The 24,786-nt window shown below is 41.3% G+C and overlaps 2 protein-coding genes across 4 annotated transcripts in view; both read left to right on the top strand.

Moving 5' to 3' along the window:
* Positions 1-3,874: 3,874 nt before the first annotated feature.
* On the top strand, positions 3,875-5,661 carry LOC125000221 (fish-egg lectin-like). The gene is given in 7 exon segments (XM_047575634.1): positions 3,875-4,017; positions 4,127-4,357; positions 4,457-4,680; positions 4,781-4,850; positions 4,882-4,927; positions 5,025-5,105; positions 5,107-5,661. Coding segments are annotated over 7 exon segments (756 nt in total). The 5' UTR covers positions 3,875-3,971; the 3' UTR covers positions 5,165-5,661.
* Positions 5,662-10,547: 4,886 nt separating this feature from the next.
* Positions 10,548-24,786, top strand: part of nav3 (neuron navigator 3) — a 407,174-nt gene continuing 392,935 nt past the window's right edge. For 2 of the 3 annotated variants that reach the window (XM_047575822.1, XM_047575819.1), the window contains exon 1: positions 10,548-11,063. The gene's annotated coding sequence lies outside the window, so the exon portion shown is untranslated. Of the gene's footprint in view, positions 11,064-16,596; positions 16,772-24,786 lie in introns of all 3 variants that reach the window. The other variant, XM_047575818.1, reaches the window with a different exon arrangement.

Genomic DNA, 24,786 nt, shown 5'->3' with positions numbered 1-24,786 from the left:
CCGTGCAACGGGGTCAAGGTAGAGAGACAAGAGGAAAACACAGCACCCACTTACTGTTTGTAAAGGAGGGGGAAGGAAGGCGGGTGAATTGGAGGTAGCAAGGTGACAAGATATTCTTTGCAGACCCTTGAAGAATTGAAGAGTAATAAAATGCCTTGTCATTGCTGGAGATATTTGACCCTTATAAGGAGAGCAAGAACAAGGACACGCACATAAATAAATGGATCGTAAAACAAACCTGGACTTGCTACGAACTGACTGGCAAATATTGTAACTTTTCTTTATTCCACATGCTGTGCAGGTGCTAAGATGGATGGTGTAGGTGGAAGAGGAGGAGGAGGTGGTGAAGGACTCAGCACGCCAGTCTGGTGAGCCAGTGATTATTAAACAGCCAGCCCAAGCCCATCTCAGACTGTATCACTGCACACATTTCTGCCAGACTGCTAGGCCTTTCCCCAGCTAAGGAGAATTTAGTAGGATGACAATACGACGTGTGTTAAAACATGTTGCTCTAAGTAACCTAACTAAGTAGAGTTAAACATTTTATATGCCTTTAGCTGCTCTCCTGCTAATATGCAGGTTTCTGCCTGACCCATAACTGAACTTTCAGATTACTTCAGCATGGCAGGCTCTGTGTACATAGGCAGACTGAAGGTCTAGCTAGTGTGGTGCTCTGATGAATAACAGTGTGCTGTTAGCGTTCTTTCATGCCTCCATTTATCCCTCATATTAAAATATGCTGGATTCATGGTTAAATCTGCTGTTTAAGAAATTACCGAATAATATATATACAATTTATAAAAATGCTAGATTCAGCTAGTGTTGAAGACCTATGGTCTAGGGCATGTACCCCTACGCTTTTTGCGTTTCCATCCTGGGTTTATTATGATGCACACATTTCTGTGTGCTGAAAGCAACAAAGCATAAAACATAATTTCCTCATTAATATTGCATAATCATGCAGCTTTGCGACATTACTAATTAAGCTCAGCACAAATAGAGTCGCCACCATCAGTCTATCACCACTTAAATTTCCTCTTCTTCTCTGGCAGCATATCAAATTAATATTACCCCAACAGCGTGCGAGTTTTCTTCTTTTTTTTATTTATTTAAAATGAGATTTGTTTCAGTCCATTACCCTGCCCTGTTGTGAAGCTTTATGGTTTACAGATGGTGCAACTGCTCATCTATGACAGACAAGGTCGTTGCTTTATACTGTTGGTTTTCTTAAACATGCTAAATGTGTTTATATTGTTGATTTTCTTCCCAGCATTTTTCTTTTGCACTTCAGTTAAGCTCACAGGGCAGTACAGAAAAGCTAATATGTTAAAAATCAATGGATACATGCAAGCATCGTCACAGCTGGGATATTATTACATATCGAATTGATCCAATAAAATCAGGAAATTAGTTTTTTTCAGGACAATGTGTATTTAACAGCAGGTCAATAGAACTACATTGTTGCATATAACGGTGTTGTACAATGAAAAAGAGACCTTTGTCCAGTTCTTTGTTCTAAAGGTTCACACCAGTGGTGCTACAAAGAAATATTGCCTTTGACCATCCCGTCCTACCTCATACTTTAAATAGTCATTCAATACAATAACTTCTGTTTTGTTGCACTTGGGGAAACTGGCATTAATCCCTCCTTGTAGGTATCCACTTCTCTTGGCTCCATGTTTTCCATCTAATCTTTCTCATTGAGATCTCAATGTACATTTAACACCTGCACTCAGCATAGTTCAGAGAGGCATGAACTGTGTCTGGTTTCAACATATTAACAGTGAGACAGGGAAATCTGGGGATTTACGGTCATTGGTTTAAACAATAAAACCAGGTCAGGCCCAGGTGGATTAGACTGCTTCACTAAAAACAGTAAAGAGCTCCAGATTGCCGTTTTGTTGGTTAAGATAATTCCTCTTTCTATGACAGGAGGATCAGTGTGCTGAGTCGAAGGTCAAAATTAGGTGAAGGAGGCTTTACGTTACGAAAAAGGCAGCGTCTGTTGAATTCTGTCTCAGGTTTTCTGTGTTCATGAGCCAACTTGTCGTGCGTATAAGTGTTTACACACGATAACCTGGATATCCACTATATCTAGGATATGAAGGTGAAGGATGTTGGATGGAACCTAAAGGTCATATGTTATTTCCCACCATACATATACAAAAACTCAGTCTTGGTCAACAAAGATATGTGTCACATATCATTCAGTTTTGTGCAGAGACTGCCCAATAACGTCATGGTGAGAACAGTATGCCCAGAGGTTACTGGCCCCAGCAACCAACTTGTAGTCAACAACACATAAAGTGTGATGAAAACATTTTTCCACTTTCTTTCGTTACAGATTCAGCCAACCAGACGTAATCATGGTGGATGGTAAATCATGGCTAAATTTGTGCAAATATAAAACCAGTAGAAAGCACTATAAGTAAAGTCAAATTAAAAATAAATATCTGTAAAATAGCTGTATATAGATATAAGTAAGTCAGCATGACAGGAAGTGGTTAGCAGCTAGTGGCTTCCTCAGTAGATGAACGGCAAAACATCCAGTTGTCTTTTTGATTGCCATGACCTGAATGACTGAGAACCTTCACAGGCTCTCAACCCTTAGCTCAGGTGATTTGTTCCAGGATGGAGTTTTGCTCCAGGTTTGCTGTGTTTAGACCAACCCAAATGAACTGAACTGGAAGAGTCACACTCCCAGTTTTTAAAACAAAGCTATTACAGTGATTTCAAACTGTCAGCTTGTTTGGTAAAACTCTGGAACAGTCTGAATACAGAGATTAAATAATGTTCAAGCATGAATCACTTCAAATTCAACTATAAACAGTTTGGTTTCACAAAATACAGGGCGGAAGAGACTTAACAATCCAACAATCACATTCATAATATTAGACATAATACTATTGACAAGGGTCAGTTAACAAGGAGGTTGGACCATATAAGCATATAACCCTAAATGAACTGTGAATCATGTCTAGCACACAGGACAGGCTGTCTGAAAGCCAGCTTGAGTTTCCCCACCCGCACTTATTTTTGTGGTGTAAAGTTAATCTGGGGTCGCAACTCTGGCAAAGATCTACTGGGCCAGTCAAATTTCGTGGGAGATGGCGTGGTGATGGACAAGAGAGTAACAGTGACATAGACATAGTCATATCACACACATCATCTGAGCACCGTCAAGTTCAATTTGTTTACAATAAAAACATGATCATTTTGAGTGGTTGTAGGACTATCCAGTTATGCACAGAGCAATGTTTTTCTCTGTATCGTTTGACAACGCTCCATAATAAAAGGCCAGTGACGTGTTAACAGACTCTTACTCTGTTAAAAATGAGCGTGGCTACATAAATAAGACACTAAACATCTGCAGACATCCCCTGGCAACACTGGAAGCTCCAAAAGGTTGGCTACAGAGGTGGAAATATTTCACCACAAATACTGCAACTACTAAGGAACTCTTTACTAACTTTACTAACTGCACAACCTTCACCACATTCAAAAAGACTACCTACCAAATATTAGATTAGTTAGTTTTGAAGTGGTCTAAACATTATGTTGATTTATACTGCATGGTTCGGTTGGATGATCCCATTTTCCAAGTTCGAGTTGTCGAGTTTGGGGCAGGCAAACAAGACTAATGGCTTCACATTGTTGCGTTCTAACAAACACACACAAAAAGAAACACAAGCTCCCATTCTCTGAGGGCTTCTCTCCAGTCACCGCCACTGAGTACGGCTGTGGATACTATTGCAAAATGGGAGGATGTGGACCAACAAAGCTCTGAAACGAGGGGAGTATTTGAAAGGAAAGATTACAGAGTGTAAGTAAAAAATAATAATACTTCTTGTAGCTTCTCCGAGCACGTGTTTCAGACCCATGGGCTGTGGCTATAAAAACGCTGGGAGGTACAGGGATGCATCAAGACGTAAATCCAGAAGTGCACTGACTTTCGCGTGCGCACAGACGTCATGAAAGCTTTCTTCCTGGTGCTGTGTCACCTGGCTGTCAGTCATGGTAAGTCTCTTTTAAACTTACTGAATTAATACTTAAATCCGCTTCCTGTTATGCAATTAAAATGGAACTTTATTGTTTGCTCACGTCTATTATTAATCTGTCTTCACAGCCTGGACCTGCTCTGAGGCTCCACGGCTGTATAACGCCGTGCAGGTTGAGGTTGTGGTGAGAGACATACACAGCAGTGCATACTTCCTGAGTGGATCATCTTGGTACAGACTAGGCTCGACGAGGCTCAAACATGTCTCAGTGGAAACTGCAGGACTGTGGGGAGCTGACATCATAAACAGGGTTTATAAGCACATTACAGGAAACTTTCAGCTATCTGCTGGTAATTATTGTAATACTTGAACAAACAGGGTCTGCAGAAGTTAACCTGATTAAAATCCTTTATTTTTCTCTTTCTTTTCATGCTGTCATATGACTTGTGTGTTGTCAGGTTTGTCTCTGCAGCAGGTGGATGCTGGAGGCGATGGGTAGGTCGTTGGAGTAGCACCCAGCACCTACAGCGCCTATTGCCTGCGAAGTAGCTCAGCTATGGCTTACAGAGGAGTGGGATCCCTGAGCTGGGCACATCTGTCATGGAGAATGAAATACCTCAGCTGCGGCCCGCTACACGGATGCTGGGGGGTTGACGTGAGTTCCCAGGTCTACTTCACTCAGGTTGGAAAGTGCAGAGCTACTGAAATCCCCGAATGTCGTGGTGCTATTGTTCACACAAGTTTTTCCTATGTGGGTTATAATAGTAGCTTTCTACTGACAGAGAATAACACCAACCACTTGTGGCACCACCACCTGGATATGAACTTCAGGGTTAAACATGAAAATGGTTGATTTTAAAGGATTTCAAAAAGGATTTTAACAAGTACAGTACTGATGAAAATGCTTTCAACTTGTCTTACACTGCCCGCTCAATACTAAGCTTCACAAGCTTGTTTAAAACCCGATTCATAAAATCCTCACATGCCTCCAGCTATATTTCTTGGCGTCATGGATTTCCTCCACTTGTTTCTTAACAGAAGTGGCATCTCCAGTTCTCGCCCACAAGGCACTGCATGGGTCGCCGTCTCGGTGTGCATGCCAGTGAGGCCTGGGCAAGCTTTGGGTCGTGACCAATTCCAGTTATCTCATGGTGTGCTCACGCTAATGTCATCTTTGTGGTACTCGGAAAGCACCAGCCTGTTCTTCAGGGAGAGTTGTTGTTGTTGCTGTTGTTTTTAAGGAAAATGAATCTTAACTGCATTGACGTCCTCTGTTGATTATTAATTCATACCAGTTAGCTTTAGCTGTTTTCTCAGGCTGATGCAACCAATTAAGAGCAGATATAGCTAACTCCGAGAGAGTATTTCATTAATCAGCAACAAACCAGCCACACTAGTGGAAAATTTATTAAATAATCTTTTAACTCTATTTTAAATCTATAGGACTGTGAAACATGACATGAAAATGACAAAAATACTGTAAGCTATAAGCAAGTGTGAGATAATGCACTGGAGATGTAACTTGGGTGCAGCTTAAACCAGTTGGCATGCTTTCTTACTTTGAATAAATGACAACTGCACTGTTTCGTGTGGCTTTTTAAAATGGGAAATTTTACTGTGGTAAAATGTGTAAATAAGAGAACTATAATTAAGTTTGTTGGCATAACCCCTTTCATTGTGTTCATCAAAATACATCACATTAAATCACGTTTCATTACCTCCTCCTACTACTACCACCACTACGCCTTTTTTAAATAATTTAACCCTTCACATTTACAAAAACAAAAAAGACACGCAAATGTTAGGTTAAATGTAATTTTTGAAGGGGTGCTCAACTGTTAATTTCCAAGTGTAGTTATCATAGAAAATCATAACGAACAAGCCTGTAACTGTGCATTAATTGTAATGAACTATTTGTGTTGGTAAAGCCATTGTGGCGTCCAGGATACACCTAAGAAAGAACCTTAAGTGAAGACAACCAAAACGATTTTTTTTTTTTTTTAAATATGTGTTCTGATTAAATTGTTCTGAAACTTGTTAAAAATGGCTTTACAATCACAGATCAACAAAGCATGGTAGGCATTGGATTTATCCAAATAAAGTCAAGTAGTGCTCTGGGGCTTTAGCGAAAACAGTAAAATGTGTATTGCATGCTGGCATGTCCTACTGACTAGCTCAGAACATTGCTAACAAATAATTTATTCCAAAACCAAGAAACACACCACTCATAGACTACTTTGTGAGGTAATGTACACCATACAAAACACCATGTACAATTCCCACAATACATGTACTTAAGGTAATTTAAATTTTACCATTAGCAGTTCAGTTCTGTCCTGTTCCACATTCATTTTTGTGTAGTACATGTTTTGTGTACATCATGGGTTGAAGTCTGATTGATGTTGCCGTTCATACACTGTTTAACAAAACATAGCACTGCAGCTGCATGAAGATGATGTCCATTTTCTGATAAGGCACAACTCTTTTGGAGGCACAAGGAGACCTACATGGTATTAGGGAGGCAGGTGGTTATAATGTTACGGCTGAGGTTGTACATCAGATATACCGGGAGATTTCATTTTAGCTTGACTGAATTGTTGATTGATTTAATGATAAATTATGTAACTGATAGGAAAGGAAAGCTATCTTTTGCACCTTCGATAGGGACGTCCCAATCAAGTTCCCTTGGCCACCAATCCAATACCGATATCTTAGCTTAGCTTATCTTAGCTTATCTTAGCTTAGCTTTCTCCTTACATTCCTAGTTCTGTTGTGTGTGTCAATTTCTCCAACTTATTGCATAATGACTTCTCCCTCTCAGAAGCCTCTCAGCGGAGATTAATTTCCTGCTCCATGTCTTGTTCAACATTCAGTCTCTGGAAATGCATCTGGCACTGTTAAACCCTCAAGATGTAACAGAGAGCAGTTCAGTTTCAAACCTCAGTTGGAGCTTCTTGGTATGAAACATTTAAGGTCTCAAACTCATTCCTTGTTTCCTCTATCCTTGTTTCATTCAGTTGTTTTTCGACATTGAACCTCAATGATTGCTCTTTTAAATATTTAGCACATTTTTTCCTCTGAGTAGAACTTTGCTCTTTCGAGGTTATCTGTTAAATCCTCTACCTGGATCTCCTCATATTCCAGTTTTGCAGAAAGCTGAGAGACTTGTTCTTCCTACAAGAAAATGATCTCCTCTGCCTTTTAGAGTTAAGCTCTCATCTGCTCTGCATATTTGAGCAGTGCCACCAGGTTCTTTCTTTTTCTTAAAACTTGTTGTTCAAATCTGATTCTCAGTGTTTGCTCTTTTCCCGACATTTTTCTCTCTCTTCATAGAACAGACTTTTCTGGTCCTCTGAATGGACATTTGCTCTTGCAAGCTTGTCTGTTAAATCCTCTAACTGGATCCAGAGCAACTGCTTTTCGTTCTCCTCTGATTCCAGTTTTGCAGAAAGCTGAGACACCTGGTCTTCCTGCAAGAGAGTGGTCTCCTCTGCATTTTGGAGCAGAACCTCAAGCTCCTGGATATATTCAGAGGGGAGTTTGTTTCATTCCAGCCAGGGACCTTGTGATACCACTGGTGTAGAGTGGTATGAGATAAAACTTCAAGTTAGTGCTTTTATTTTATCACCCAAAAATACAGTAAGATGACATTTTCGTGGTTGACGGTGATAGTGTTCACCTAGGGCTCCCCTCTGTTTTGCCTCCAGCTAATGTCATGATATCACAGAGACATAGGTTATGAAGGGGTCTATAGATGTTACAGCTCGATGTGATCCAATTGTTTGTCACAATGCATGCTACATGCAGGAGGCAACCTCCCTGCCCGTGAGTTTGTATGTACAGTGGTGAAAAAAAGTTTTAGGACACCCTTAAATCTTTGCACAATCTCAAATTTATCATGGAATATTTGTGGAAAAATCTTTGTTTGTGTGTGTTTTAAAAGGTGTGGCTGCATTAGGAAGACACAAACAAATACAAATCATATTTATTACTTATTTATACTCACTACATTTGGAAAGGTACAATACCCATTTTTTGTTGTTTTTTTTGGTGAGATTTAAGGGCAGCAGACAATGATGTGACTGTTTACATGGTAACATAGTTGAATTAAGGCTTGAAGGACTTGGGTAAGGTTTCATTTTGGTTCAGATTGGAGGAGCGTTTGGTATATGTGGGCACTGGTTATAATTCGGCTTTTGCCTGCAGGAATTTAATTTAAGTTACAGTTGTATCCTCTGTAGTGATGGAAACACAGTGTGTGTGCGTCTGTGTGTTTGTGAGACCCCCATGTTCACGTGTGGATCACAGAAAATCCAATCTTGTTGAAATACAACAATTCCAATTCCATTTTCCATTTTTTTTTTTTTTTTTTATAAATCAAGGAGGTTTCACAGAAACTGCATGCACCCCCAAAAGACTGCCTTATCATTCAGTAAATTGAAGTTTCTTTGTCCAGTTTTTGCATCGTTTTAATTGAACTCAAACAGCAGTTGAAGAAGAAACAGTTGTTGAAAACCTTCAAACCAATGTGCATTTATTTTACATCATTATATGTAACTCTATGTAGTTGTTTTATTGTGTATATAAATGTAAGGCATGATGTTGTTGTATATTGATGTGCTGAAGAAAGAAGTGATCACCGCTGACAAGTCTTATCTTGCATTTAAAAAGGTTTATTTACAAGAAAGAACAATGTCAAACTCTTGCCGAATCTGAGAGAGCCTCTGGCCAATCGTCGAATCCCCTCTGCCATTCAGCTCCCACAGTCACCTTATATAGGATGGTCATCCCCGAGAACCCCCATACACAAACAAAGCTTTAGATTGTATGTCCTGGTTCGTTTTACGAACTGGCATCTGGTAAATGACCTTTTTGACCTTTAACCATTAACCTTTAACCATTAACTTTTAACTTTATACATCCTTCACAACCCCCAGGCACAGGAAAGGGACAGATAAGAAGAACAAGAAGATAATATACTACAATGTATTGTAGCTTTAATGAAAAAACAAGCTATTAGCTCCTAACCAGCAGGATAGATAGGTCTATTTTCTCAACAACCATTTCCTCTTAGAACAAAACCAAACAATTAAGCCCAAGGGACAGTTTTAGATCTCATGGGAAAGCTCAACAGGAAATAGATTTAAATGAACAAAGAAAATACTGTTGTAAAATGATCAACCATACCGATTAAAGTTTCTTTTCACACAGGCTGGAGGGCTCTCTTCTTACTCAATAACTTTTGCAAAAATGTGTGTTTAACTCCAAAGAATTTAATTTTTGTTTTTATAACCAGAGAACATTTCTCCAAAAAATAAGATCTTTGTACAGGTGCAAACCAGCCTAGGTTCTTAAAGGCAGTTTTTTAGCCTTGTCCCTTTCCGAGTGGACCTTCACTTTATGTTAATGTATGGCTTCTACCTAGAGATATAGATACTTTCTTGACAATGTTCTTTGCCTTATTGAGGTAATATTAATTTATGCTGTAGTTTTTCATGAAGTTACTTACGTTCTGGAGGGCTGTCAGATAAGTTTGTGAATGTTGTTGTTTTGGCATACTAATGGCCGACAGTAACTATTTCATTTCCAACAATGAACAACAATAAAACAAGAAACCGAATGTTTGTGATCACTCCTTGTCATCCTTTTAATATCCGGTCGGACGCTACTGAATTGTATGGCTAAAGTTACCTCCTAGCAAAGCTCTTAGCGTTAGCATGTTTTATTTAACTATTCATCATACCTCACAGAAACTGAGGCTAGTCCACGTTTCCAAATCCACACTAGTTCGTATTGATCATTGTCCAGTCCACTTGTCCATAATTTGATCTGATAATCAACATTTTTCCTGGTATAGCTCTATTTAATGATACATTTCACTGCGTGTTTACCACTCAGGGGGGCGTGGCCAAAGGCGGCGCGGCAGTGACGTCAATGCAGACCCTAGAAACTTGCAGGGTGAGAGGTTAAAAAAAAACTCTTTTAATGCTTTCAACCTAATTTCCTAATTTCCCTTCAGGGATCTATCTATCGATCTATCTATCTAGAATTTTTTACATTTCTGCATAAAAACCTTGAAACCTTGCCAGATTTTCCCACAGGTGACAGTAGAGCAACCCAATTAAACAAATTAAGCCTAAATATTGTGCAATTATGAAAATGTATAATTTATACAAATCTGTGAGGTCAGTTTCTGGCCCAACCCCTTGTGCATCTGTAATGTCTCTGGTAACCTCTGATAAGTCATCTATAGCAACTCTGTGTTGACCTTTAGTGATGTCCTCAGTACACACTGAAGCATGAATGAGTGGCAAAATGTCTTCAAGAAAAGTCCAATGTAACTCAATTTTATTCATAGAGAGCTTATAAACAACCACTGTTGAAACAAAGTGCTGTACACAGGTAAGAATAAGAACATTAGACAAAGAATTAAAAACATTAAAAAAAAAAAACAACAAAAAAAAACACTAAAAGCACTAAACAAGAGCACGGTTTCATGTTGGGTTAAAAGCCAAAGAAGAAGAATAAAAAGAATAAAAATGGGTTTTAAGACAAATGTAAAGTTGCCTAGTATTTTTTTAAGTATTAGATAGTCAAGTAACTGTTCACTTCAATTGTATATTGCCACGCTTGGTGGTCTAGAAGAATAGTGTGTTCAGTAGACCGCATCTGAACGACCCTCCAAGTCCCATCTCCACAGGTGTCCACAGTGTGTGATTTGGTGAGCAACACCGCCACCTCGTGTCCGTCCCTGCTCCTGCATCCCCCGTTGAGCGCTCAGACGGGCTTGGCGCTCCGAGGTGTGCAGCCTGCTGCTTCCTCTCAGCTTGAACGGAGCGTTTTCCCCCGCAGATAACCCAGGCTTAGAGCCGTCTCCTCCGCGTCTCTCTAGGAACACCTTAAAAAAAAAAAAAAAAAAAAAAAAAAAAACATCTTGGGAAACCGATACCGGCTTTTTATCCCCAACACTGTGCCTCTTCTAAAAAAATATATCCTCGCTGGTGGTGTGCCTGTGTGAATAAAGAAGACGAGCTCGGATCTTCAAGTGGCTACGTTAGACGCCAGGTAAGACAATTTGTCATCAATTTGCCTGGGGAAACGTGTCATTTTACGACTTGCCGGGGTGTTGAGGGGCTGTGGGGGTGCTCAGAGTGGCTTGTGGGAATGAACAAAAGATAATGCACGCCGCGGATTGTTCCAGATAGACTGCACCTGCTCCAAATGAGGCTGGGATGGGCGTAAATGTGCAAACCACTTCTGCGAGGTGCTGTCAGATCAACAGGGAGGTTTGGTGATGGGGGCGGCGTTGGTTATTTACAAAGCGACGCTCAAATGCGTCTTTACGCACTGACAACAGTAGCTGGGAATGTAATCACAGACGAACTGTCAGTTGGGGACAATCAAGAGCCACACAGCACAGCTGCCTCCTTCTCTTCCATTCACAACTTGCCTTGATATAACTTTCATCAGTCGGATACTCCTCACTGTGATGCGTGTGCCAGTTATATCTCCATATATGAGCAAAAAAAAACTTACAGTGAATATGCAGAGAGACAACCTAAGCCTGAGAGGATTTCACTTTTTGCTTTGCTTCCCTTCATGGTGGCAAACTTTTATGTCATGCGGCTGTAGATGTGCAGTCATGGACAGACAGCACAGCACAGCCGGCCCCATCCATCAAGCGTGCACCCTGTTTCCTTCATAAACGTCTGCAGGATGAGGATGCTCCACCATCTACGTTATCCAAATATCACCCCCGGAGGGGAAACCGCTGTCTGAGGTCTGCTTTTATGAGGCACAGACGTGAATTAGGTCTCATCCCAATCTATTCAGTATCACTCACGGCCCTGCTCTCATGAATGCCTGGAACATTTTTAATAATAGATGCCGGAATAGATTTGCAGGCTTGTAGCACTGATTGTTTTTTTTTTTCTTTTCAGTATGAGGCTGTAAAAGAGACTCCTGATGAGAAACCAAATTGGAGCCTTTTTTCCTTTACCGAAAAATCCATAGCAATCATAATAAATTCTACAAAGGATTGTATATAAACATAAGGTTTATGGAAGCCTTTTAAAGACCCCAGGGTAATTGTAAAATAAGTGAAATTCTCAAAATTGCAGTGATCACTCAGCTGATGTATCACTTTTCATTTGGCGCCGTACGCGGCCGCTCTCACGTTACACTTTTTGTGTTTGTTCCACGAAATCATAATAATGGCTCCTTTATTGCCTTAATTGAATTACACGCCCAAGTCAGGAACGCACCAATTATCTCCCTGATTGTGTAACAAGTGAGATGCTGCGGCATCTGGTATCCCTTCATCCCACAGGACCAGTGTGAGGCCTGAGCTGGCTGCGGGCCCGCTGATGGTGTTAACCCCCTCATTCATTCAGCCACAAGCTGCAGAATTGAGAGGGCTAAGGATTTCATCCCGGGGGAATACTAATAACCTCACCAGAGAGATTTGTCTAAGCCTTGTTCACCATCAACCCAATAGGCGGGCGGGGTGGCGTGCCAGGACTCTGCAGTCATGTTGGAGGGAGGGGAGGGCGATGTAGTCTGGTGGGGTGAATGGGGCTTAAGTAAGCACTTTGATTAGCCCAACAGAGGTCATTAACTGGTGAATCCTGCCCTGAAGACCAGCAGGCAGACTGCATGGCTGCCAAATCACGCTTAGTAGTGCTTTTAACATGACCGCAGGGCTTCTATATTTTCTGTCAGACGAATATTGCTGTAATTGTTAATCAATGTACTCATCATTTGGTCAATTAATTGGCAATTTAGTGCATCAAATATTTTGAAGCTATTTCAATTTTCGATTCACTTTAAACAGTTCAAAATCTGAAGCATTTCCATTTTACTCTAACGTACAGTAAAGAAAAAGCAGTTAGCCCTCTAATTTTAGAAACCACAGCAATACTTGATTGCTAAATGACTGGAGCAATTAGTTGATTGTTACCACAGTCACTGGCTAATCGCTGCAACTCATTATGTATCAGTTTTATTAGTTTTGCCTTCTCCCTGCAGCGCAATTCATTTATTCATGTGAAACACATCAAATGTCGCGGGTCCACTCTTTCAAAGGCTTAATTCTGAAGCAGGGCACTTAAAAAATAATACAGCACTCAGTTGTATTGACTTTAGATTTATGATTGATGTTTGATTCATTTCCACAGCCTCACAAGCTAACATGGCTCCCTCTGATAATACCTTTAAGTCTGCTCGCTAGTTTTCTCCCTTTTAGGTTGACGACAACAGCTGCGCCGTTTGTTACATTTGGAAATGCTCCATTTCCTTTATAGTGGCTTTGTTGGTTTTGTATTTAGTTTTATTTGCTCAGTTTCGGTCTTGACTTTGTGTCTCCCTTGTTTGGATGTGGTCATGGGCTTGAACTTGCTTGGACCTTGTTAAATTGACTTGGGTTTTAACTAAAGTAATCTCCTCTGTTCTCTTTTGCTGTTAGACAGTTGTCTGCCTTCTGGTTGTTGTAATTCATTCTTCGGCGAGCTACTTTGAGGTATTCCTGGGTGTAGGGCAGTTTCTGAACCTCAAGACTTTTATAGTAACGACTGAACAGCTTCCATCCGGTAGAGCAGAGTACCAGAAAACAACTACAACATCTTGAACGGTGAACCGAAAGAGGAAAAATTGAAAATATCTTTCATGCAAAAGAAGCAATGCATTTTATATTTGTAGCAGCACCATTGGTTTGAAATGAGTAGAGGAGCAGTATCCGGGTACTTATGTGAGCTTTGAGGTGACCAGACGTGGAGCAGATACTGTGTGTGTTGGGGGTTGTACAGTTCATTGAAGTTGATTGCGAGTAGTCGGCTGTGGTTGAGGAATCCGACAGAGTCGGCGGTGAACCCCCAGGGACCCGACCCCCATCAGCCTTGGTCCCTCCACTCAGCTCTCCATTATCACTGTCAGTCCCATCGCCGGCTCCTTCCAGCCTTCTGCGCGGCTTTGATCATCCTCCATTCAATCTGAACCTCTGTCACTTCTCCCTTTTCTTCCCTTTCCTTCTTTAATCTTCTTCCCTCGATATGCTCCTCGCCACGTGGATGCGCAGCGTGCTCGATGTAACAACTTTCTTTCCCTTTGTTTCTCTTTCTACCTTCCGTCTCTTTCATGTCGTGGCTTTCATTTTACAGCTTCTTTCCGTGCCCTTGGGTTTTGTCTGGATCACGGGGGTAGTGTTTCATCGAGATCAATGATGGCTTAAGATATTTCATTTAAAGTGTCAGATTAAATTAGGACCAGCCGCTGCAGACGAGGATTTAACGGCCTTGATAGAGAGCAGGGACACGCTCTCCCATCACCATCGATTAGCTCCATTGTCATTTTAGGCTGAGGCTCGTTTGATTAATTGGATCCTAAGTAGTACCTGGAGGGACACCATCAGCTGCTTCCATGAACTTATCATTTTTTTCTTCTTAAACTGATTAATCAATTTTTGAACTCCATCTCTGCCATGTCATGCGATCGCCTCGCAGTGAATCAGGACTAAACCCATAAAAGTCTTCTCTGTTTGGAAACTACTTGCAGATTCTCAAAAGCGCCTTTGAACCAGCAAAGACTCGAACATTACAGGCTGATTTGAAAGCGAGAATGAAAGACAAAAGCTGCGTGCAGTCAGAACACGGACACAGGGAAACAAACTGCTGTTTCTGTTGTTTTCTGGAGAGGGGAAAGGCCCACTGTGGCGCCAGACAAGAGAGAATATAAAATAACGAGAGGCGCAAAGAGAGCGTGGGAGGGGGGATTATTTGTCACCAGCGAGTGTTCGGGGCAAAGAGATTCATGACACTGACGGCCTTTGGAGCTCGGCTCTTTGAGGATGCCGAATGAACTTGTCCTGACAGATTTTGCCCTGCATCCATGAGCAGCCAGAAGCTGTCGATACATTCTCCAGTACAGTGAGAGAATGTAAGGTCAACAACTTAATAGAAACAGCAGCAATGAGGCAGCAGTGTTAGCCGTAGGTTTTTTCTGTGTTTCTCGAGATGCTGGATAAAAATTCACATTGCAACATAATGACATCTTAACTTCTACATTTCCATGGATGATGCTAAATGTGGGGTGGAATTATTTCTGCAGTGGCAATCACTATCCTGAAATCCTATCTTAACATAGACAATGTCTGCTGACAAAGCAATGGGCAACAAAGCTAGAACTTCTTGGCTGTCGCCTCAATCAAAATAGAGATTAGGGGTTGCACAGGTTCATATTGTTTAAAGTCTACTGTTATGTTATGAAAGTAAACACTTAGTAGTTGCTGATGACGTCACTGATAAAACAACAATGAAATCTAGATTCTTAGCCTGAATACATACGATGAGAACAGACAGCTTCTTTGCTACACACTGTACGCTACAGATATGTATAGCCTGTATAAAAATAGGCTGTGGCTCAGTTTGTGTAGCCGTGTAGAGCAGCTAAAGTACTAATAACTCTAACAATGAAATTCACCAACGAATTGTTGATGTGCGGTGTCATTCTCTCTGTTACCACAGGGTGTTTGGTGAAGTTGTTAATTGACTGCAGTACTTCAGTTGTATTTTAGGACTGACTTACATGTTTAGCATGTCATGCTAGTATGGACTTCATCTTTAGTGAAGTATTTCTATTTCCACTGCTAGTTTGTTGCAAAGACCCACTGGCCTCCCCACTCATCATGACACAGCAGTTCCGTTGACAAACTAGTCGACTAGTCCATAAAGTTGAAATTATTTCAACTTGAAACCTCCCACTTCACGTTGCTCAAATTGTTCCTCCTATTATTGCTGTTATTCACTTTGTGTGTATATGCCCCCTTAATACATTTTCCCTGAATCTGTTGTATGTCTCTACAGAAATCTCAGGCTTATTAATTTCCCTTTTAATTCAGTAGAAAAAGTAGTAGAGAAGATAGAAATAAGCAGTAGTAAATCTAGGAATTACTTCTAAATTAAAGGAACTAGCATCAAGCTCATCCGTTGCTAGACTGCTGTGGTTCAGTAGATAGAGCGGGATGTCCCTGAACCAGAGGATTAGTGGTTCGATATCCAGTTCTTGTACTGCATGCTGTAGTGTCCTTGAGCAAGACTGAACCCCGCGTCCTATTGGTGTGTGTGTGTATATGTGTGCACTTGTATGAGCGAATGGGCACATATGTCATTGTGACTGTGAAGTGCTTTGAGTAACAGTAAATACAAAAACATTATTTAAACTCAAGACCTGAGTTTAGAAATTAGCCTGCCCACTTATCTAATCACTGCAGGGAACTGTTTTAAAACAGAAAACACATTCGATTTTTAATATCTCAAGGTCTAGATGTGTTACCATAAAATCCTGTAAATATTTTCCTGGAACTGTTCCACTTGTGCCGATGCTAGGTTGACCCATGTCATTCTGGGCAGAACGTGTCAACCTATTGATTTGATTGACATTACATTCAGTGTAGGTGTTCTGATCCCCTTAGGCTGAAATCTGAAAACTTCTAGTTGTTAGCATTTACCTTGAAGCACTGCTATACTTAGGCTCAGCTCCAGACCAGCTAGCATGACTAAAGGCTCATGAGGTTTTTATCTACTTACGCACTGGTTGTCTTTTATAGACAGGCCAAGGCAAAAGTGGCCTTGCTCTGACTCTACGGGAACCTTCCCAAGGCTGGAATAAATGACGAAGGGAAAGCGGCTGTTTTGTCTTCGGCTGCTTCAGCAAGCCAATGATTCAACAGTGACCACTTGGACACCTGACGGGATTGTGCCTATTGCGCCTTCAGACGACAGGTAAAAAAGCAACCGTCTAGAAGTCATTTTCAATAGATGCTGCAATATGATGCCACAGTTCGACACCCTACAGCTGTGTGACTGACGTGACACACTACAAATAAAATCAAAGTTGACATTTTTCAGTGCTCCAATGATGCGGGTGATGATATAATGATGTAACAGATGGTGATATAATGTCAACGAGCTGTTGAGCAGCACTTCAACAGCTACTCGGATGTGGCTGGCAATGCTCTTGTAACTATGCCGCCCGTAGTGTGAACAATCCTCCACCGGCCAGTGTCTCTTTTGACCTTTATTTGGCCCAGATAAAAGCCAGTAGACTGTGTATCTTCTTTTTTTTGCCAGCAATCATCCCACTTGAGTTTCACACAATCCCACACACTCACTATCTGCTGAATGCGGAGCTGTTGACTACAAACATGTTCTTTGACTGTCGGTCCGCAGCGCTAGGTGAGCTCATTCCTTCCTTCTTCAGCGGCTGAAAGCTGTAAGTTGTAAGCTTGGCTTTATTTCTGCTCTGCTCCAAAGTGTTAATTGTCTCAGTTAGATACTATAAATGCTTCCGTCATTCACCGGCCAACAGTCATTTTGATTCAAACCAGCTGAGCGCCGATCTAGCACGATGCTAATCCGTTACTGCTGTTAGAGAATGCTGACTGTAGTCTTGACAGCAGCGTCGCATTCCTTCTGACTGGCAGGCCTTATAACGCACTCTTTACTTTGACGCCCAAGACAGCAGCGACGAGGCAGGGACAAGCTTCAGTCGAACGAGTACAAGGAAAGAAAATATGACAATGTACTTGAAGCTTGAAGCTGCAGAGGGTGAGATAACTGAGCCTGCATCCACTTTCCCTTTTGCAGTAAGTGTATCACTGGGCCAAATGGACCTCTTTATTTAGTCCTGACTCACTCCGATGTGTTAATATGAAACATAGCCGCTGTGCACCGCACAAATTGTGTCAATCTGCATTTTTATGTCATTTGCTCAAAGATGGATCACCCATCAGCGCGTGTGTGGCGGGCTGAGAGTCAAGGCAAGGAGAAATATCCACACTTGGTTCTTATTTACATCAGACCCATTCATCTCCCCCCTCATTTTAAGCCGAGTTTGACATTGAAATGGTTGCGTATTAAGTGCAGAGAAAGGAGACTTGGGGTGTGCGTCATGCAGTTATTTTTTTTTTTCTTTTTTGCTCCCCCTTGGGAGCGAATCAGAAATGATGAATGGCGTGGCAGTTTAATGATCTTGTAGTGGAAAGGCAAGTGCTGAAGCAGGCACATTACACGCTAACTGCGGTGAGATGAAGATAGACTTTTGCTCGGAGTGTGCAGCAGTCACTTGAAAAATCCTTTCCCTCAATTAAAGGATTGGTGTGTGGAGTAAAAGGGGCTGATGAAGGAAGAACATTCCCCTCAACACCTTCTTCTTCTTGACATCTCTCTCTCTCTCTTTTTTTTTTATTTACTATAAACACGCAGTAGCAGAATTCAGCACATTCTCCGTGACTCCCTTGGGATTTGCACTCCTGACTCACTCTCTAACACATATATGCAGCCATACACCTATTTTGGAAATTAAGGGGCTAATTTGCATCTTACAGGCTTCCTTTTGTTTCCGCACGTCTTTGGCATGAGGCATAGTGTTGTTCTCTCTAGGCACAGCTACCTCAATCACAGCATTGTATCGGGTACAGGGGCTTACTGATACCAATTCCCTAACATCTACTTTTCATCTTGCCGTCTCTCTTTTTTTATAAGGCCGTGGGACACTTTGGTTACTACGTCTTTTCCTGTGCCACATCTTTTTGCGTTATGGCAGCAGACCCTGAAAGCAATTGACTTCAGTGCATTTTTTTGAAATTAAGCATGTTTTTGCAATTATAAAGCTATCCCTGGAGTCCTAGAGCTAGGCTTTTTTAGTTCAGGATATTTGGTGCATTTGTAAGTTTTGTATGAATGTAAGCCGGGGTTTGTATTAATTACTCACTCGTAACTGCCATGATCTGTGTGCTTTGGAAGCCGTGGCAGCATGCGTAGCACGGTGTTCCTTGCGACTAGGTATGGCAGTGCTCTCTATTTTTTTTTTTTTTTCCGCTAACGTCTGCATGGCATCTTGTTTTTGCACATCATTCAAGCGGTTTGTGGGATTGTCGAGGGGTATCTGGGTCAAACTGAGGTGGAGTTCGTATTGTGACATTGCAATTGATAAATTTGCGGGGGGTTATGGCAGATTTCCACTTCAGCCTCGCATGAACAACACTGCATTTTTTTTTTTTTTTCCCAAGCGCACCATTCAAAAGCGGTGTGGTGGTGCGAGGTACTGCGGTCCGTTCGTACTTCAGAATGGGTCATATGCACCTTATCAATCCTTGAGACATCAACAGCTGGTGGCGTACATAAAAAACACTGCTCTCGCATCGGCATAACATCAATCGCTTCTGAATGTGAACCCACAAAGCCTGTAACTTGTATTTGTAACAATTGCCAGAAGTGACTGTCAGAGGGCGTAAAGGAAATTGTATACAGCCACCTTGGGAAAGTATCTGATGGGAAGGACTTGTTTTTCAAGCCATCCCATAAAGGCAGCAAATACTGTGCGTAAAGCATTGGTTGGTTATGATGTTTTCTTAATGTTAAGCTGGGGCTGAGCATAGCATTTTACAGTGAAGGAGGTTCACCTCATCTGAAACGGAGTAGTTCCACTAAAGAAATGATAATATTAGTTTGTCTTTATCTTTTATACTGTGAAGGGGATATTCAGAATGAAGGCATTTGTCTTTAATTTTAACGAAGGCATCAAGCTGAAGGATAAGTCACAATTGGTACCAAACGACAAATTACTGTACGAGCATTTTCCCCACGAGTTCTCCTTTCAAATTCTTCTGCTTTTACATTGTGTGTGTCATTGTGTTTGTGGTCCATCTGTTTCCATACTGCCATGTAAAGGAAAGTTGGACCTCTGCATGAAGGGCCACTCTTACTGGCTATGACCTACTCTTCACCGTGGATTCCCTTTAGAAGCAGTGCATGGAGCAATACAGTCAAACCACAATCCATATCACCGGGCTTTAAGGTCCATCCGTGTAGCTCATCCACAGAGGTGTGGAGGTGTACTCGAAGCTAGGGTCATGTTGTAGGAACTACGAAAGTGCCTGACCTTTTCCTTTTCCAAACTTCCTCTTGAGCTTCTCCGATTGGTTTCAGTGTGACAAACTCTTTATCTGAATAATGGCCGGACCTGAAGAAGTTGCCACACTTTTTAAGTTAGGAAAAGTTGGTCTGGAAGCCCTTTGTTGGTGACTGATTATGCCCTGGCAAAGATCACAGCATCTCTGAGGGCTTTTGCAGTGATGGACAGAAGAGTGACAGTGAGGCGGCCATAGATGTCATCTGAGCACTGTGAGTTGAATTAGTTTACAACAAAACGACTTAGTTTACAACAAGACTGGTTGTATGACTATCCAGTTACATGCAGAGGTTCTTTTTTTTCTCTGTGTCATTTGAAACAAGCTTCATAAATAAAACCGAGAGCTCTGCCAGACTACCAGATTGAGCCTGCTATGCTAAAGAAGTTCTGTAAATCTTTGATAATCTGTTAAATAAGAAAATACCAGCGCCTTATAGCAGTGCAAAGGTTGGGTCCAACAATTTGTCTGTGGGTGTAATAAATACATTCTATCTGTTCATGTCCCCCATTGCCCTGTGGAATGTAAGGTGACAGGTCTCTGGGAAGAGCAGGAACATAGGAAAACAAGTTGTTCAAACTAATTCAAAACTAAAACTGTCTGTCTTCTTTTTCTGTTGAATCAGTATCGTACAGATTAATGTAACAACTGAAAAGCTCAGTATCCAGTGAATAGCTGCTTGTATGTATTAACCACCTTATCTATGTAATGAGTGAGATTAAATCAGGAATGCTGTAGCCAAGTCCTTGTCACAGCAAGTATTCACCACCATCATTTCTTTTACCAACAGTTCATATCTTTGGGCTTTTCAGAAGTTTTCGAAAACTCTCCACTTGTGTCTCGAGGCTGCATTTGCTCCAAAGATGGGAATGTGGCACAAATACAGAAAGTCTATGAGGCCCAGGGGCAGCAGCAGCTCATGCATACCCAATGAACCCTGGTTTGTTTATCATTTCCCCTCTCATTTCACTAGTGCTGCTGCTCACGTCCTCTGGGCCCAGATGACACTGCAAACCCTTTAATCACCAATTGATACACACACACACACGCCCACGCACACATGCGCGCTCATTAACACATACCACACAGCAATTCCAATTACTGATTCAGCATCAATTATTTTCCCAGACTCTGCCCATCAGAAGATACTCATTGCAATTAGACTCTGCTGCTTTGTCAGCCTGACAGGATGCGTATGAACTGACTTTGGATACAGGAAGCAGGTTGCCGCCTGGAGGGCTTTGAGCTTATGTAGTTGTGATTGTGATGCATGCCATGCCGCGGCCTAATAGACCGGTGGCCAGTCGTTGATCTGTGTGCAGTAAGTTCAGACGTTGGGATGAGACCTCGTTTCTTTTTGATTCCTGAAATGGTAGATATGCAGAAGGCTTGTGTGTGCTGAGGAACATAGAAGAAGGCAGTGTGCAGAGCTTTAATACATTAATTCATTGAATAAATGCACGGAGCAGCTATTATTCAAGTCAGTTTAAAAAGAGACATTAGAGATAAAGCACATGTTAAATGGTGGAGATGTAAGGGACACCTTGTCATGTCTTATTCGCCTTTTACTGGTTGGTTGTTGTGTTACAACAAGAAGAAAAATGGCTGTATAGCAAGGTAATGATTACCAACAATGATTACTCGCCGCTAAAAACAGAACCACATAAGCCTGCAGGGACAAAAACAGCAAGAAGATCATTCCATGTTACATTTACATTTATCTGTTTACCTGAACTGGCATCAGTCATATTTTGAGACTATTCAGTTGTCACCTCATTGTCACGTACAAACAAAACCTAACCAGTATCTGCCAGAGATTGATCTGCTCACTCGCTAACTTGAGCCACTTTTACAAATTAAATAATGTGTGTCAGTTTCCAAAAAAAGAGGAGAGGATAAGGGAATATTCAGAAGTCAGTAGTTTAGATTTGTTTGACCTCAGAACCATAAAGAAAGGCTCTTTTACTTGTTCTCGTTAGAGGTATTCCTATCTTTCTATCGTATCTTCTGCCCGACCAACGGTCCATACTCAAAAGATGATTATTAAACTTACAGTGCTAAAAAGGAAAAACCTCATTTACAGTAAGAAGAAAAACTGAAACCACAGAAGTCTTCACATATTCCCATGATACGTGACAAAAGCAGGGCGGTGCATGTTTGTTCTGCTCCCAAAGACTGGACCGTCTTCACAGCTGGTGCACATTACCTGGCTTCACTGTCAACAGAGTTTGACCGTTACCACAAACTGAAGGAAGTGCAAAGGAATGAATCTCTGCCCCATCTGTGACTGTGTCTTAAGCAATGCACAGGGGACGCAAAGCAGCTCAAGCTCACAAACAACAGTGGACTGAAAAGCATGATTCACATGGTACCTCTGCTGGCGCTGTGGATCAAAGTCCAGGCTGAGTATCTTGAGATATCCATGAAAGCACTGGAAACTTTTCTTTTTCCAACATTATTCTGTGAAATGAGGTAGGGTCGGTCCTGCAGAGACTGATATGCAGTAAAGGCCATGAAGAAATATTCTCAGTGATATTGGTGAGTCAAGCTTTTATATGTTCAATTAAGTTTCAGGACCCCTGGACTGATCCATTCATCTGCATTACTAATGACCATTGCACTTTAGAAGCTTAAGTTTTCACTTAATTAACCCACAAGACCAGAATATTGCTGCATTTTAACTGATGTGGAAACTGAAATTCCCTTACATGTTGTTCATGGCCCTGAATGAGCAGAAGGGGAGGAAGCTGCATTTTACACTGCATTTATTAGCAAATATTGGTCTGATATATAACCATATCTCCATATATGTCTAAGCACCTCAGTGTCCTCACAGTAAAGAACAGGATATACGACAGAGAGAGTTTTGCAATAAAAGATTTGATCACTGTTGGAGCTCTGCATCATTGTTTAATACGTCCCTGACGAAAGAGACATGTCACCAGGCCAGATTGTTAAGTGCTGGCATGTGCCCACTTGGCAGAGCCTTCCTCTACATCGCCCCCCCCACCCTCGCTCCCTCTGTTCTCCCTCTGCTGTCTTCAGTAAATGTGCGGTCTTATATGGTGGTACACAAGCTAACCATGGTGCAAGAAAGCAAACGGCCCATAATGGCGTCATTATCTGGTGTTAGGGGCAATTATATTAAAGGGATCAATCTAAGAGACCGATGAAAAGCGGCGTGCTGCTAATGTAGGTGAGGCTGGTGGTGCTGTTAGCTTTATATCTGCTTTAAATTGAATTTGTAGTTACGTACAGGTTAATGCAAAAGTTTTTTATAGAGGGTTTTTTCATGAACATTGTCCGCACTCTACCAGTTATTATTATATTGAATCAGTGTCGGTAGCTTGCACCGTCAGACGAAATCTATCTTAAAACAAAATTATAGTCTGCAGCCATGTTAACTTTCTGAGGCTCTGTTGAGAGAGACAATGACTATTCCTTTCAATCTCCAGCAAATGTTGGCATTAGCCCACAACTGTGTACGTACAGGAACAAATGATATGAGGTCCTTCAGCAAAGATCTATAAATGGAGGAGGCTTATTAGTAGCACAGTTTCTTCTATCACTGTTATCCCGACTGTCTACATACAATAGACACTGCTCAAGCCCACTGTGTATTGTGAGTGAACTGACCTTTTAAGACTTTTGATGAGCTCACAAAGAAGAACAAGACTGACACCAGGTCAAGGATCAATGGGTTCCAATTACTAAAAAAAGCAAGAAGCCATACACTGTTAAAATGAAAAGGCCACCAAAACGACCTGAAACCCAATGAAACCAGGAACGTCGCTGAAGATGCACCCCAGCGTAGCGATGTATCTTCAAACCTAAGTTGCGCCAACTAATTACATTTTGTTCAGCTAACTTTATTCAAGTCCAATCTTAAACATCACAGTAAAACTGTCGAACAGTAGATAAACACAACTTGTGTAGATCATGTCCTTCTAGCAACACTTAGAGATGAACATGAAGCCCTGACTTAAAAGCTTGTTCTTTTTACATTTAAAACCTTAACACAGGGATAAAACAATGTTGGCACACAAAATGATGCGAGGCCAGTTGTTGAGCAAGACTGTCGAAATATAATGGACAAAATTAACAGAAGGCACCTGGCATTAAAAGTTCAAAGTGAGAACATAGTGGAACTTGGAACCAAAGATGAAGGCTCACCATGAGACCAGACAATTATCCTGATTTTGAAGGGGAAAAAAGTGCTGCAGTTTAACAGTTGCATACTCTGCATTTGTGATTTATTGCATTAAGAATCACTCTTAGGTCTTCAAGTGCAATTTCTTTAAGTACAGTCTCTGTACTCTGTCTTTGTCTTTTACTGGTGAACATGTTTCCTGTTTTATTTTGTTAAATTCCTTGGTTTCCTGTCTGTTGTGCCTCCTTCTGTTTTCTCTTGGTTGCTCATTGGTTTCTCCCGGTGCTCTGTTTTGTTTCATCGTCATCCCTCGGCCCTCTCATGTGTATATATAGCCCCGCCTTTCATTTTGTTCCCTGTTGCGTCGGTTAATCTTGTGGTTTGGCCTCCATGTCTTTCTCCTTTGCTTTTGTCATTTTGCTTTCATCTTCGTGATCCCTGTATTTTCCTGCTGCCTGCAACACCTTTTTTTTTTTTTTTTGGATCCTCTGCCTCATCTTTCTTTTGTCCTGCACTTGGGTCCACATCTCTGCAGTCCCATGACAACTTCCATCACTTTTCAATCCAATATTGTGCACTAGAAATATTTTACTTAAGATTTAGGCGAGGCCTAATACCAAAGAACTCTGTCACGTTTGAACTCTAGAGTTTATAAGAGTAAGTGCTTGGTTTTCAAG

This window comes from Mugil cephalus, chromosome 22 (genome assembly GCF_022458985.1).
Source record: "Mugil cephalus isolate CIBA_MC_2020 chromosome 22, CIBA_Mcephalus_1.1, whole genome shotgun sequence".
NCBI lineage: Eukaryota > Metazoa > Chordata > Actinopteri > Mugiliformes > Mugilidae > Mugil > Mugil cephalus.
Note: the sequence above shows the minus strand (reverse complement) of the source record. Positions and strands in the feature narration are given on the sequence as shown.